Source organism: Prorops nasuta, unplaced genomic scaffold (assembly GCF_024137725.1).
Source record: "Prorops nasuta isolate Cenicafe-Biocafe unplaced genomic scaffold, Cenicafe_Pnas_1.2 PNAS00010, whole genome shotgun sequence".
NCBI lineage: Eukaryota > Metazoa > Arthropoda > Insecta > Hymenoptera > Bethylidae > Prorops > Prorops nasuta.
In genome coordinates, this window is record NW_027116807.1 from 5231176 (window position 1) to 5247969 (window position 16794).

A 16794-nucleotide genomic window follows, 5' to 3' on the forward strand; every position below is an offset into this window, starting at 1 on the left:
AAACAAAGAGAAATGGTAAACAATAATAATCTTTTATCAAAAAGCAGTCATTAAACCAATTAGAATACAATATTGGAGTATGATATAGTTATACAGATTTTGGGAGGGTGGATGGAAAAACATTAAAGAGGGTTGTAATGGGCAAAAATTTCTTTATAGAAGGGTGGGGGGAGGGGGTAATGTGTTAAAGCACTCAATATTAAATACTTTAACTGTGATTGATTCTCATGGCATTTGCTTATATGTAGAGTACAAGTAATTCGGTCATGGTGAGAGTGAATTGTAGTAAAAAGTGAAGTTACTTTGAGAGAGGTGACTGAGGTAATAGAACTTGAAGAGAGGAGAGCACATGTTCATTATTCGTGATGCGTTTATTCCACGGTCACGTACAGTTTCACATAGAGTATACGTATACCGGGTGTTACATTAATTTCAGTCTACTTTAAAATCGTATAGTAGATTAAGAAAAATATTTTTCGTTGAAATCAATCTTGAATTGACTGCTGACTTTTAATTATGCATCTGGTTTTAATAAATAACGATTTAATTATATAAAAATTATTTTAAAACAATCAATTTAACTCAATTTTTCCATATCCAGCAAATATTTAATTAGAATATTTTTAAAAAATATTTTATTTTGCATTAAATGATTATTTTTCTGAGTCCTGATATAGAAATTGTTTAAACTATAGTAAGAAGTATCTTGATTCATTAGCCATTATCGTTGAATTTAAAAATGGAATATTTGTAAACTTAGAAAAATTTTTAAAATTGTAAAATTGCTTACATTCGACTGATTCACCAATTGCAAAAAATTTTGTAATTTGCTACATTATTTATGCATAATCACAATGGATTTGCATAATTACATCAATAACGTGACATTCGACGTGCGTTACACGTATTAATTAAATTAATAAAGTTTGTTAAAAATTAAAACTTTGAAATATCAGCAGATTGCTCGAATATATCAAAACGAGCAAAGAATATATGTAAAGTGAAGTGAAATTAGCATTAACCATGATTTAGGAACTGGTTCGTCTTATTAGAATTTTGCTTACTATCCTTCATAAGGGGAATGGGGGAGGGGGTTGAATTTAAATCTATGAAAATTTAACTCTCGCTCTTATTTTTTATCTGTTCTCGAGAAACGACCTTGTCTTCGAAATGATTTAGCTAAGTTATGGAGAACCAGAGGAGGACAGATGATACACGAGGAGGAAGACTCCATTTGGAAAAGCATATTTACCACGTTACGTTGCAAATTCTTTACGCGCCACGACGCAAATCTACAACATGGAATCTCTCGAGAGATTACCTCTTAATGTTATCTTATAAAAGTATAACGATTCTAGGGTATCGATCGATACATATTCGTGATTCATATATAATTTTCATTTAAATTACTGTATAATATCTGTAGTATAAATAATTTGCAACAACGCTATATTTGTATAGAAATTTGATCACTAATGTATATTAATTAACTCAAAAACTCGAGCTTACATTTTTCATTAAGACTATTAATTGTTATACAATATAAATAATTTATAATATTCCGATTACAGTGTATTATTTATAATACACTGCGATTTTTAATGAATAAATTATAGTCACGCAATATTTTATTAACAATTTACCAAAATATCTAACTCAATATTAATTAACGAAGGACTAGCACGTTTTTGGAAGATATTTTCGTTTTTCATATTAAAATATTTTAATATTTTTTAGCGAATCTATCACGTTCACACGGAAGAAGTTTTCTTATTACTTTCACTCAGTTTGCACGATACGATTCACCTGTGGTACACATTGGTATGAACGTGTTAATTACCGCAAAAACTGATATTGCTCTAATACTAAAAAAATATAATCTAGCAACCTGATATTATTTAAAAAAATTTAATTTTCATAAAAACTACTATTAACAATGAACAATTTATACCAATACAACCATACCTTCGACATTTCAACAAAACTTTCAAATTAACAGAATTATCTACATACCAGTGTGAATAATCTATACAGCAACGTAATATTCTTGGAAGAATTTTATCGAAACTTGCAACGAGATGCGAAAAGTATAAAATTTATCAGAATTCGTATATATAAATGGAAAAAATATTCTTCAACGTTCCTGCAATATTTGTCATTTGGATTCTAGTGTGAGGTGCGTCAGGTTTTCAACTGAAGAACACACATAGCCGGATGATAATCGGGGTAGAGGGGGAGGGGCGGAGGGGGGGGGGTAGATGAAACACTCCATCCTTTTATATCGTTGGAGGAATAATGACGAAAACTATTATCAATTATCTAGAAAGGAATTATCTCGTTGGAGGAAATAAGTAAACAATAAAATGGTGTACGATATATTTCGATTAGCAGAAACTCATCGGCTAACCGCGTGTTTTGCGCGCGCGCTAGTATACCTCAATAGACACACTTATAGATAATGTATCGGTGATTCTTATTACATAAGGAATTATCGAAGCCCTATAATACAGATGTTCAATGGTGAGACAATCATTTTAGCCAAGTGCGTGCTTCTCGTCGGTAAGTCGATATATTTTCAACTGCACTTTTTGTAATCATCCGAATTATTTCATTCCCCCCCCCCCTCATCCCTCCTTTTCAAATTTAACAACAAATACTTGATTCACAGATAAGGAAAATATTTATCCCCCTTTGTTTTTCATTGTCATTTTATTTTTCTCCTCTTTCACGCCCTTCTCAGCTGAAAACGATGTGACGGTTTTTTATAGTGGTAGTGGTAATGGTACTAGTGGTGGTGGTAGTGGTAGTGCTGACGATGTAACTGAACTATGCGATGATAGACTATTGACATTGATCTCACCTGGCATTTTTGACTACAATAAAATTGTATTGTGAGTCAAATTGGTAGCATCTTGTTTAGTGGAATTCTTTTTGTTGATTCTTGGAGATAGATTTTTTTATTGGGGGAGTCATCTCTATGCTATGATAAAGTATTGGCGTTGAACTCATCTGATATTTTTTATTCAAATAAAATTTTGTGAGTCAAACTGGTAGCATTTTTTTACTGTTAACGACGTAGTGGATTTGTTTGTTTTTTAACTATGAAACGTCTAATTATTGACACTTGACACATCCAACAGTGTGTCGACCACATATATAAATCTTTAAAAGCCAATTAAAAATTCTTATTTTAAAGAACTTGGAACAAACTTTGTCCAGGAGAATTTTACATTCATATTTTTGTTATTAACGTTAATTAAATGTTGATGTTGCATTAAGTGAATTGTACAGTAAAATAATATTTATTCGGGAATTATATATACATATATTTGGTTAATGACACTTTGACTAAATTACATGATTATTTTCAAAGAGTATATAGAGATTTATGATAAAATGTTGTTTAATTGTTTATAATTTTTTTTTTTAATAAGGTTTTATCATGATGTTGGAATACGATAGAAAAATATGCAGAATAATAATAGTAATACCTATTAGGAAATTACTTACTTAGTTGGTAATTTATTGACCTCACTACTTCCTTTTTACAACAAAGCCAAGTCACTGGCATACATTCTTTTCTCACTATCGTGTGTGAAACTGCGTGTAGTAGATATACATGAAAATATTATAAAGCATAATAGAAGTTCTATTCATCTTTTATTCTGCAATATGCAATTTACTCCAATATTAAATTATAAAGATTTAATATTAAACGTATTTTACTGTAACGTTTATTACAAAATTCAATAAAGGCCTGCATATAATTTTTCTTCTAAAATCATATTCGTCAATTTGATATTAAATGTTTAACAATATTCCAAATTTTAATTTCTCTGAATTAAAAGCTTCAAGTAATTAAGAGATTAAAAATATTATACATTGCTCTTAAAAGAATCTAAAGATAAATCGAAGCTTAAGCGGAGAAGAGAATTAAATTTGATAAAAAAAGACACTTGGTACAATATTAGATATAAATGTCGATAAATTCGTTGCTATTCGAGCGAAGAATTCAATTAGCATTAATTTCTATTAAAAAAAGCTATTAGAAACTGGAATTTTTGTGGAATTAGCAAAATAGGCGCTCAATGATAATAATTGCCGATTCGTAAAACGTTCATAAATGAGATAAAAGCTTTGAAAATAAGTGTTGGCCAAAGTTTTAATAATTTCTGTTTGATTGTCAGTCGTCGCAGATTTTTTCAAAGACCGAACGTCGTAATTTATCTGGTAAAACGTTTAACGCCCTGGTGCTTCTTTGTGACAATGGGTATTTAGCTCGATGTTATTTATGATTATTGCAGCGTGACTAAAATTGTCCATCGTCTAGTTTATTAATTATTAACTCAACCACTACAGTGTCTCGAAAAGAAAATCACGAAAAGTGTAAATTACAAAATTAGATTAAAAAATAAATTTCTGTCAGGAATATAACACTATAATTTTACAATTTAATTGAGCAAATCTTTATTAATTAATTTATGCAATTAAATAACAAAAATTTTATGACTATAATCTCAATATAACTTACTAAGAAACATTTCTATACATTATTGTTAATAATTATTAAAAAAATTGAAATAATATTAATGTATCCTATACATTTTTTAAAGTAGTATCCGTTTCCTGTAAATAAGTCTTTAAATTACGTATCGCTAAATACTGATAAGACGTTTTCCATTAAGAAAAAATGTGGAATTACAATGAAATCGTGGAACGAGATTTCCTTAAAAAAGTGATTAAACGTGGCACATATTTTGTCTTACGGGTATTGTGTTATTTCAGAGGAGTATTATACAACATGATAATCGTGATTGCGTAAAACAACCAACGCTAATAACTATAATTGTTTGTTTTATCTTCTGAGCATTTTTTCTTTATTGAGTATATCAATAATGATTAATAGTATCTTACGTGCAGTGCAGATAAAAATCAAATTGCATAAAATTCTATATTTCTAGTAAATCAATGTTGAATCATCGATGGTAACACGTAAATCGAAGAAAGTCGAGAGCTAATCGAAATAAAACTTGGATTTTTTATGCATCTTTTGCTGCAATCATATCTCAAAACTATATAATATAATATTTTGTTTATCTTGTCAGTGATTGGATCGTTCCACTAAACCATAAGTGTTGTTATCGATGGTGAATTTCCATCGTAATTCATAGATTACATGAATGGTTGATTTACTTGTTTATATTTATGATTGTTATCAAAATAATTTACCTATCGTTGATACTTGAACTTTTGTGTTTGTTGTTTTCAAATGCTTCTGGAATTGACTTTACTCTATATTTTCTATTTATTTATATATTTTGTTTTATTCGAAAATGGAGATTAAACAATATTTATATTATATTATTAATTTCTTCTTTGTATCATATTTCACATCCTGCATATATATGAAATATTACACGAATTTAAGAAAATTTTGTATTCAACTCGAAAAATATTAATAATAATTAAAAGATCTTCATTATTTCAATACAGTACAGAGATAGACAAATATATACATTGGAAAATAACAAATAAATAAAGAAAGAGAAAGAGAGTGAGAGAGGACAAAAAATTGGAAATTTCTGGTTGCAAAAAAAAAGAATGATAATGAGGGAATTTCTAGGGAATGTAAATGTATCAATTAACACGAAATCAGCCTTGCTGGATAATAGTTAATGAGAACGGTAGGAATGCAAACTAACACAAATACACACACATCCAGACAGAAAACTCTTAACAATCCTTGACTGTGCGTGGAATTCCTTCGATGAAAAGGGACAACTGCACATGATGCATTTCATTAATACGAATCGATGACGTATAGAAGTTCACATTTTCAGAGTCGTTGAAAATAATTATCATTTCTGTCCAAAAATTGTTAATGAAACAATTTGAAAATTTATTCATCATTATACTTCTGTTCATTTTTTATTCAAGAAAATACAATTGCCATTATAATAATCAATTCATTGAACTTTGTAAAAAATGTAATAAAAACATGAGTCTACCAATTTTTATTATGAATTCAAACGTTTTTATGTTCATTCATTATCGTTAAAGAAAAAACTATATACATACATGCCTCAATACTACCAATAGTCTTACTACATGGCAGTTAATCACTGGAACAGTAATATTTGGAAGAAAATTGTGCAAAAAGAAAAACAAAAAAATGTCACTCAATATTTCATGAACTATTGCTTTACCACCCAATAAAAGAAAATACTTTTTTTAAGCAAACAAAAACTAAATTTAAACATTAAGTCAATTAACAACAATACACAAATAGCAAGGTTATTGATCTACCAATTTATTTAAAAATAATAAAAACCAATTTAATATTAACCCAAATTACACTAATTATTAAAAAAAAATTAATTAATGATGGAAAATGTAACAGTAGTAATTTTATTTTTTCCAGGAATAAAAAAAGCAAAAGAATATTACGAGGTTTAAGATTGATAGTAGAGAAAGGAAATAAAAGATTTAAGAGTTTCTAAAAATAAGGGGGGAAATTGAAGTGTAAAAAATTGGTGGAAACAATTAATACACCGACCGGACATACATATTTGATAAATACTTGTAGTAGAAGCGAAGATAGGATAGAGAATGACCCCCACTCATCGAGGCGAGGAGATAGAGGGGCGCTCGTATAAAGAGTATGTCTACAGCCCCGTCCCACCGAGTTCTACTGCGGCAACTTGCCAATCTGACACCCCTGGCCGACCTAGCCAGGAGCTTTCCACTCGCGTGCTTACAACCGATGATCAGTCAACGCCAGACAATCAACAACTTAACAACCAAGTGCAACAATTTACACTGGAAATGGCCGAGGAAGGATCGAGGTTTATGCAGTATCTCGCTGCTGCCTCAGGTATTTACCAATGTTATACTATATACATATTTTTATTTGACATATTCCACACACAAAATTCACATTTAATTTTAGCAAAATATTTATCATCCTTTTACCAATTCTTTTCATTCATGCTTTTAACTGGATTGATATTCGCAATTTTTTTTATTAACGAATTTAATGATATTTAACAATTAATTATTTTTAATTAAAATTAACTCAAACATTGTTCAATAATCATGCGTTAATTGTTTGTTTATAAAATTTCAGCAATGATGTTTTTGATAAATATGAGAATAGTATTAAAAGTTGGAAATAATATTTATTGTTTTTTTCTTTGGAATTAATTCAAACACTATTTGGTAATCGCATATCAATTGTTTATCAAATTCTACTACTGACGTGTTCAACAGATAGGAGAATAGTATGGAAATGTGAAAATAACAAATATCTTTTTTTTTTTATTAACATTAACTCACACTGTGTAGCAATCACGTGTCAATTATTTATAAAATTCTTTATTACCTCACACGGTTTGACGTATACAAGATGCACGAATACTTTTGATAGTAGTTTGTGTTATCCATGTCGACGTTCTTCAACCTAACGTGTTTTTACTGTAAACTGTGATAATAATAATCTTACGTTTGCAAAGTATAATTGGAAAAGTCGGAAGTCGAATTGCTTTGCGAAGCTTTTCCAATTACCACTGGACAGTTTCGACTCTTATCTATAGAGTTAATAATTGTGCAAGAAACTTTTTTATCGTCCTGGCAATGGTCAAATTAAATGTTACTTGCAAAAAGAGAGGCGAAACGTTGAACTAGAGTTTTTTTTTGCCAATGACGATTTTGTAACTCCACATATCATTGAACGTAACACCATTTGAAAATTACAACGTTCATCCAGAGTTACGCCTTTCAATTAGAAAATAGTGATTAGTAATTGGTCACCTTGTCGATCTCTCTGCTACTTAAGTTGTTAAGCCACTAAAGGTAATAATGCCTGTTCACGCATTGAGTCATAATCAACGAATGTCGAATGTGTTGTATACCTTTCTTGCGAACCACAACAAGATTAATGAAAAGTTTAACGACACGAACGTCGTTTTGTCGATTTTGCCGCTTAAAAATTTATTATTATTATACAGTTATTAATTAAAAAGTATTATTGTCAACAAAGAAACTTTATTACAAATTATCTGAAATTATTTTCGTTTTTTGGGTATATATATATATATATATATATATATAGTATATCGATTAAGGCTGTTAAAACAAAACGTCTTGCGACGTATAAAATGATAATAGTAAAGGAGTAATTGAAAGAGAGGGATATAAACAAGCCTCGTGTACGTCCTCGTCCATGTGGAGGGATTTCGTCACACGATGTCGTTGAAAATACACTTTGGCTAAAATTGTTGCATAGGAAACGTGCCAATAATCTCCTAAAACGCACACTTGCCTTAATTTCAATGCTTCCTAAAAATATAATCTCAACTTTAAAAAATAATTAATTATCAATGATTTTGTTAAAGAGATTTCTCTCGTATGATTATTGTTCTTGTCGTTGATAAAATTTGGTAATTATTCACCAATAATCAGTTGGAGAACAGGTGGTATATCTTGTGTACACCTGACTTTGGACATGGTCCCTCGATGCTGTCAAAATATTCTAGAGACACGTGTAGATATTTGTTGAAAAATAACAAGTGTTTGTAAACAATCCCAGACAAAAGTGAATCTCCAATTTAGCAATTGGCCAATACGTCAGTGATGATAGATTGTGGGTTTTTGGGGCCTCCACTTTGGCTTTGTCGAGCTTACCAGTATAGAGAATGAGGAATATGGTGGGTGTCCCAAAATCTCACAATCTGCCATCGCAGCAATACATTACTGATATGCCTGACATTTCTGAGTCAATAATTCAATTTTATAAGTAGAATCGTATTCTTTTTTTTTTTTTTTTTTTTGACAATGGAGACCTTAATTTAATAAAATAATAATTTTATCTTGAATTTTTTAGAGTTAAATAACGATTTATATAATTTATAAAATATTTTAAAACTATATAGATTTATATCATAAATTGCCTGAATATAAGTTTTGTTTATTTTCTAATTGTTATTTGAAAAATTAAAATTAGAAGCTTCTTCTCGTTGCGTAAAATTTGTCTAATTTTTTGGCAAAATATTGAAATTTTAAACAACGAGAAGGGATTTAATATTGAAATAAGGGGAAATAGAACAAAGGAATAGAGTATTCGTTGGTTATCAATTTAAATTGCAAACGTAACGAGGAAGTTGTGTTTAAGCCTGATTGTGATCGTGCTCGTCTTACTAAATAGCAATTTGATTTGGTGTAGAGCCGGATGTTAATTATTTTACACTTCTGTCTTGCATAAAAAGTGTCCTTCTTTCAATGACATCGAGTACCAAAAATATATTCCTGATGTAAAAAAAATACGTTTATAGTAGACTGCTTGCTATATACAATAGAGAAATGAGTTAGATTTTTGGATTAACTTAATTTCTTTTTAATCATCAAGATCAGCTTTTAGTAAAGCTTGCAATTGTATTATTTATTGTAAAATAGCACCAGAAAAACAACGAAAGAATCATTTTTCATGTGTCTCTGAGATTGCATAATTCTGCCATTTTTGTTTTGTTTCCTGTGCGTATAATAGACAACATAGATCAATGTTACGTGGCCACTTGTATTTCTTCGTGAATTTATATCTTTTATGAGTTATCTTCACTCATATTCTTGTAGCACCATATTTCTCAAGGTGAAATTTATGGAATGGTAATTCAGTTATTTTAAATAATTAATTATAATTATATTTATTTACAGCTTCTATTATACGATATAATATTTATTATTTCCTAAATAAAAAATATTAATAATTTTCTAAACATACGAATAAAGGCAAAATGAAAAATGTACAATTTCTAATCTTTTTTTTATTATTTTCTAAGTGAATAAAAAAAGAAAATAGGAAATGGTAATTTTTAAAGAATAAAATAATACATCACGCGAGTAAACAATATATTAAATGTTAAAATTCCATACAATCTTGGTGGGCGTAATAAAATCGTTCATAATTTTATCGATACCGATTAAGACGTAATCTGGAAAAGACAAACAAGCTTATCGCCAATACAAACGTATACATAATGATTACTACAGAATTGTTCCCAATCGATCTGTTTCAGATAGTTTAAATAGATAAACAAATTTTTTTATATTCTGAAAATCTCGTACGATCACCGATTACACGCTGGTTTTTTATACAAATTCATTTTTATCTCGTATATTAAACTAAATAATTTAAATTCATCGTTTATATTACAATATTAATAAATTGGAAGAACAAATTTCTATATGTTAAAAAAAATCTTTATTTTACAGAAAATTAAAAAGGCAAACTTAACATTTTTGATTTTACTTTCATTTTTTTCCCATTAATAGTAGATTAGGTCTACTTTTCCATATTACTGCTTATCGTAAATATTCAATGTACTGGATAAAATTTCAAGATTAATAACTATTGAAAGATATGTAGTAGATTCAAATCTGTTAGGTAATGTGGTAAAAGAACCGACTTCTAACAGGAAGCAAAATGAAATAAGACAATTGGATGCGAGATAACGTTTGAAAATTAATAAATTAGATAAAATATACTGAATTAGACATGTGACGACAATGAATTTTTTTCGTAAATTCGAGGAAATAATTAATTCCCCCCCCCCCCCCTTAAAGTGATCGAGTGTTACAAAAAATGGGTTAATGAGAGGTTTTACATGGATAGAAAAATTGCCAGCCTGACAAAAATATAAAGCAGTTATTTCAGCATTAGTTTGATAGTCCACAGCTGACCTGTTCTATCAGTTCCTCAGCTTCCTATCAACTTTAGTCATATGTTCTCTCATCTTTCATGCTATATATTCTATTTATATACAATATTATTTCAATTGTTTAATTTTATTCATTGTGTTTCCTTAATTTTCACACAAAGACTTACAGTTTTGCAATGATTTCTTGTTTGGTGTTCTATCTGTGTTTATGATTATTCTACATCCACACTAAAATTTAACACGTACCAATATTTCCCCTTTACTGATACAAAAATTGAAAACAAATCATCCAGCTTTACGTCAATTAGTTTCAAGGTTAATGCAAAGATATGCTACGAATTTTTCATCGACCCAATCAGATTTGACGTAAATTAAATAATAACGAATTTGCCTACTGGTATAGTACTAATATACGAATCTGAGGAAAACTAGTGCGTGTGTACAAAATGCAGCTGAGCGAAATCAAAAGGTCGATTTATCAAATTGCTCAGAGTTACGTTTGAAATAATCAACATTTCTTGATAGCGTGCCTTTATGATTCTCCACACAAAAATTCATATAACAAATATACGTATAAACGCAGAGATTAAGCGAAAGAGACAAAATTGATTATAATTTTGTAATCGGGCAACAGAAAAGTAGAATGTTTCTTATAAAATTTAAAAACGATCAAAAACAAAGTTTTAAACAATTATTTCTTATTTGAATATAAATTTTCTTCTTTAGGAAATTTTTCTTGGAAAATTTTGTTCAATTTTTTTTATAACAATACAATAATTAGTAAAAATGTAAAAGTTTGCGAATACACTCGATAAAAAGGCGCCGTTTCTAATGAAATCAGAGTAAAATTGATCGGAAAATGTTTTTAAAGACTCGAAAGGTCGTGTTTCCCGTTTTGTGCGTTGTGTATGTTTATTAAGTATCGGTATAAGCGTGAATGAACAGAGAAAATAAAGAAAAAAAAAACATTGAACATTGCGTAACGATAAATACATAATGTAAATTTCTCATGCGATGATTGGTTCGCCGATAAAATCGTTCAGGTTCACGAGTCTCATACGACGAGTCCTTTTCTTTAGGTCAATGGACCAGTCCATTCGTTATCGCAATCAACTTAAAGTTATCTCGACTTTTAATTTTCATTCATCACATTTTCGAAAAATCATCGAATCTTTTTATTCATTTGCAATGATTTTTCTCCTTTATTCATATATTATTTATTAGAAATAAAATGCATATATTTTTAACTCTCATAAAAATTTTCAGATTAACCTTATTTATTTAAAGAATTAATAATCATAATAAAAATGTAACTTGGTCATTTTATCAGATTGGTAATCCATATTTTATCAATTCTATATTTCTAATATTTAAAAAACTATATTCACAAAAAATTGCTTTTATTTATGCAAATAACAACAGAATGTTATATTTTGAATTATAGCGAATTTATGCATCGTGGCAACTGGAGCTATGCTGGGATGGACCAGTTCAATTTTGCCAAGGTTAGAGGAACACGCCAGTGATAGTCCTTTGGATGAGAAAATTACGAGCGAGCAGAGCTCATGGATAGGATCTCTTACCCCAGTTGGAGCACTCGTAGGAAGTTTCCTGGCTAGTTATCTCGCTGACCAGTAATTATTTCATTTTTTCTAATTAATTAGAGAATTATCTATAAATTATATCGAAAAATTCCATTGATCGTTCATAATGAATCGATAGTCTTACTTTTTTATAAAATAGAAAATTTAATAATCTTTGAATTTTTTTGTTTTTATTGAAATCATAATTATTGTTAACAAAAAAAAATTATTTTCTTTTGAACAGATGGGGTCGAAAACGAACGCTGCTGCTTTCTGTTCTTCCTTACACTCTGGGTTGGATTTTAATAGCCACAGCCAGCAATGTAATACAATTTTACATCGCTCGAATTATATTCGGTGTTGCCTTATCATTCGCATTTACAGCTGTTCCCATGTACTGTGGCGAAATAGCAGAGGTAAGCTGAAAATTTTATCAAAAACCTCTTTTAACCACGTGTCCAAATTGTGTCACGTTTGTTCGAGTAAAAAAGAGGCATTTAATTTATTCAGGCTTTTCTCAATTAAACAAGAATTTTGTTTATTCATCTACCAGACTCCGTACATTCTTTTATATCTAACAATCGATCATAGTTATATTATTTTGTAAGAAAACATACTTTTTGAATATTTTAATTAACATGTTATACGTACTCTTCTTAATAGTATTTGCTTAGGTGTATGTCACTTAAGCTTCCATTTTCCACTGTATATATTTGTTTCAAATATTTGATCACAGCTAGCAAATGCCCTCAGCCTAATTCAATCGACACGTTTTTCAGAAAAGTAATGGGATATCTTAATAATATTAATTATTTTAATTTTTCTGATAGTTAAAATTTATTAAAGATAAATTGAAAGGATCTAAAAATAATAGCAAGGAACAAGAAATAGATTATTAAAGGTCGATCCACACTATGAGCTCGCTCTAGATATGCTCTCGTCTCAATCAAATAATAAACATAAGAAATAAATGAAGTGTATTAAAACTATCCTTATCGCTCGGATTTGGGTCTCATAATTTGTTTCTTATGTAAAAATATCTTATCAAAACGAGGACATGTCGACAGTAAACTTATAGTGTAAGTAAAGATTAAATCAACCGATTAATGATTTTTCATTAGTAAAAATTATTCGTTAAATAAATATTTATATAAATCGTATGTTCCTTATTTCCTTTATTATTCTAAAGGCTCGTAATAGCACCAAATGATTAGAAATAATTGTGTATTTACAGACGGCTATCCGTGGTGTGCTTGGCTCTTTCCTGCAATTGTTTATAACAATTGGTCTGCTCTACTCGTACGCTATTGGACCCCACGTGTCTTACACGTTACTGTGGATCTGTTGTGGTTGTTTACCACTAATTTTCTTCGCCAGTTTCTTCTTCATGCCTGAATCCCCTTATTTTCTGCTCAGCAAGGGTCGAACCGACGAGGCCATAACTTCCCTTGCTCGATTAAGAAGAAAATCACCAGCTGCTGTTCAAAAAGAAATCGACGATATGCAGGTAAAGGAAATTTATTACAAAATGATAATAAATATATTCCAATCCCTCTTAAATTAACTATATGAAATTTAATATTTCGGTACACTAAAAAATGTAATTAATCTTTCATCGTGAGGCTCCATATGCAGTTGAAATAATTAAATGACATATGTAGAACTTTTTAATTTTTTGCACTTAATATTTTATTCTTGTTAATCGTGTTGAGATTTTAAATCTATCTAATCATCAATTCTAGACACTATATAATTGAGTTTTTTATTTATAAAAAATTAACGACTACTTGAATGAAAAATTAACACGTTACTATTAGAGAAAATGTGATTCAGATGCTAAAGTATATATAAGTGAAGAATACACTGTCGTTTTCTTATTGTCCGTCGGATCATGGATCGTTCGAGGTCACTTACAAGGACGTTCCTTGATCCGCAGTTGCGACTATAATTTATAAACAGGCCTTCCAATTAATCTAATGCTATTCGAACAGATATACCTGTTTATTATTGTTTCAATTAACTAATTTTGATTAAGTTAATTATTTAAAAATAAATCAATATAAAATGTAACTTTAAAGATACAAATTATATAATATTTTAATGCTAGAGTGATCGAAAATAAATCTTGTATCAATTTATATTTTTGATTTAATATTTTTTGTTAATGTTAACAAAATTGAATCTAAACTTAAAAATAAAATTAAAACGATTTTAATTTATGAAAGATTATTAAAATTAAGTTCAATTCTTGAAATAATTATTCTTTAATTAAACGAGAATTTTTCTTGGTTTTTATGATAATAACAGGTAACAATCGACGAGGCTTTCAGGGAGGAAACGAAAATCTCTGATCTCTTCAGCGTGAAGGCCAATTTTAAAGCATTGCTATACGCTTCTATTTTGGTAACCTTCCAACAAATGACTGGTATCAATCTGGTGCTGTTTTACATGGAAACAATTTTCATCGAGGCCGGCATAAATCCAAAAGAGAGCAACGCTACTCTCATAGTTGGAGTCGTCCAGGTTCTTGCTTCCATGGTTACACCCCTGGTTGTCGACAGATTTGGCAGAAAAATGCTACTAATCGTATCTGGAATTGGAGAAGTTCTCACTCTGGTTCGTAATTTCTTATTCATTTTTCCCTTCCTAGTATCAATTTTTCAACAAACATCCCTGAAATATACCGACAATATGCTACGAATATACACGTCACAGAGACAAATCAATTTCCAAAATCCCATTTCGAAGAAAATTAAAACTTAATTTCGATTTTCGTCATTGATTTTTCACACAGTAATTAAATCCACAAAAAAAAATTAAAACACTGACCCATTTTTTTAAAAATCAATTTTAAAAACCTCAATATTTCCTTTATTAAATATTTTTATTGACGTTAGCAACCAAACATCTGTTTTTATAAATAATTTAATCCTATGAATAAAAGATTACTCAATAATAATAATAATTTTATTTTCAGTGCTCCTTAGGCTTGTTCTTCTACTTGCTGAAATACGAGCCAGATGAAGCGAGTGTGATAGCAAGTTGGTTGCCAGTATTATCACTAGTAGTATATATATCAACCTACAGCATTGGATGGGGTCCACTTCCGTGGGCAGTCATGGGAGAAATGTTCGCATCGAACGTGAAATCGAACGCTTCCGGTATCACCGTATTCGTCTGCTGGTTATTCGCCTTCGTTATCACGAAATTCTCCACGAATATCAACCAAGCTTTTGGATTCTACACGACATTCTGGATCTTCGCCACGTTCTGCCTGCTCAGCGTGTTATTCACGATCTTCATACTTCCGGAAACCAAGGGGAAGTCCCTGCAGGAAATCCAGGACGAACTGAACGGTGTTAAAAATTCCATGATGATCCCCAATGACGCTGAGAATGCTGTTAAAAAATGAATACAATTTTTGGCAAGTCAACTTTTTCACCTCGATGAGAAAATCATGCATCATCGCGAATCCTGCATTCCATTGTACCAAAATGCACTCGTTTTTCCCATATGACGTCACACAATTCTACTCGTCCCGGACAATGAGCCTAGACCTCTATTGTCAACCTTGTGCTCAAAAATCATTCTCTCATTGTGTGTACGTGTGTGTTTATATGTATGTGTGTAGATAGTTTGTAGTTTATTATTATTGAATGACTTGCACTTGTGAGGTATCTTTGTTTTATTTTTAATATCAAAATTGTTGTATAATTATTGATTTAACAATTTTGATGATTATAATGATTTTAGAATATTTGCAGATCATTTTTGTGGAGTATGAATGTTCTTGTTTAAGAATATTTATATACAGATATACATATGTTGCATTCAGAGACTGGGAAATAGAAGTTGATGAAAACTTACGTTCAAGTCTGATGCAATCTGCCAAAATAGTTATGACGTAGAGAAACAAACTTTTAATTGCTTTTTACTATTATCAATTTTGAAGTATTTTTATTATACAGTTATGTTAAAATGTTTTATATTCTTTCTCGGAGAGTCGGAATTCAATCTTCTCGTATATTTTGTTTGACAATATTGAGAAGATTTTGAAAGATAACATTGAGATAAAATTGGGACCAAACGCTACAAATATCGTTATTTTATCTGATTCGCGAAATCGGGTATGTTAGTTTAGATTTTTCTTTTTTCATCAAACTTACCACATTAATTTTTCAAATAGAGCGTAGTTAAAAATCTAAAACTCGAACGTTGAACAAAACCCGAGAGGAAGAAATGTATTTGAGGATACACAAACACTGGTTAAAGGTTCCTCATTGAGAATTACAATAATTAAGAAGAATGTAACAGCACACTCCTACTTTTTAACACTATTGTGATAAAAGTTTGTAGTATATTATATTATAGAGAACAAATGTCAAATAGATTAAATTATTTTTACTAATTAATGTAAGTTATATTATTGATCAGTATTAGGCAGAAGCCTAAATATTCTATATGTATAGTAAATTTTTATGAACCTTTACAAAACTGAG

The 16794-nt window shown here is 29.7% G+C and overlaps 1 protein-coding gene across 1 annotated transcript; it reads left to right on the top strand.

The window, feature by feature from the left end:
- The first annotated feature begins 2457 nt into the window (after positions 1 to 2457).
- LOC136777173 (facilitated trehalose transporter Tret1-like) lies at positions 2458 to 16793 on the top strand. The gene is made up of 7 exons (XM_066733254.1): positions 2458 to 2559; positions 6422 to 6874; positions 12157 to 12346; positions 12540 to 12711; positions 13530 to 13802; positions 14603 to 14911; positions 15273 to 16793. Exons 2-7 carry the CDS (start codon positions 6610 to 6612, stop codon positions 15705 to 15707), a joined length of 1644 nt encoding a protein of 547 aa, XP_066589351.1. The 5' UTR covers positions 2458 to 2559; positions 6422 to 6609; the 3' UTR covers positions 15708 to 16793.
- The last annotated feature ends 1 nt before the right edge of the window (position 16794 follows it).

Coding starts and splice junctions, on each gene's coding strand:
- LOC136777173 (XM_066733254.1), top strand. CDS start 6,610: ATGACCCCCACTCATCGAGGCGAGGAGATAGAGGGGCGCTCGTATAAA. Junction 6,875..12,156: donor GTATCTCGCTGCTGCCTCAG/GTATTTACCAAT, acceptor TTTGAATTATAG/CGAATTTATGCATCGTGGCA. Junction 13,803..14,602: donor AAGAAATCGACGATATGCAG/GTAAAGGAAATT, acceptor TGATAATAACAG/GTAACAATCGACGAGGCTTT.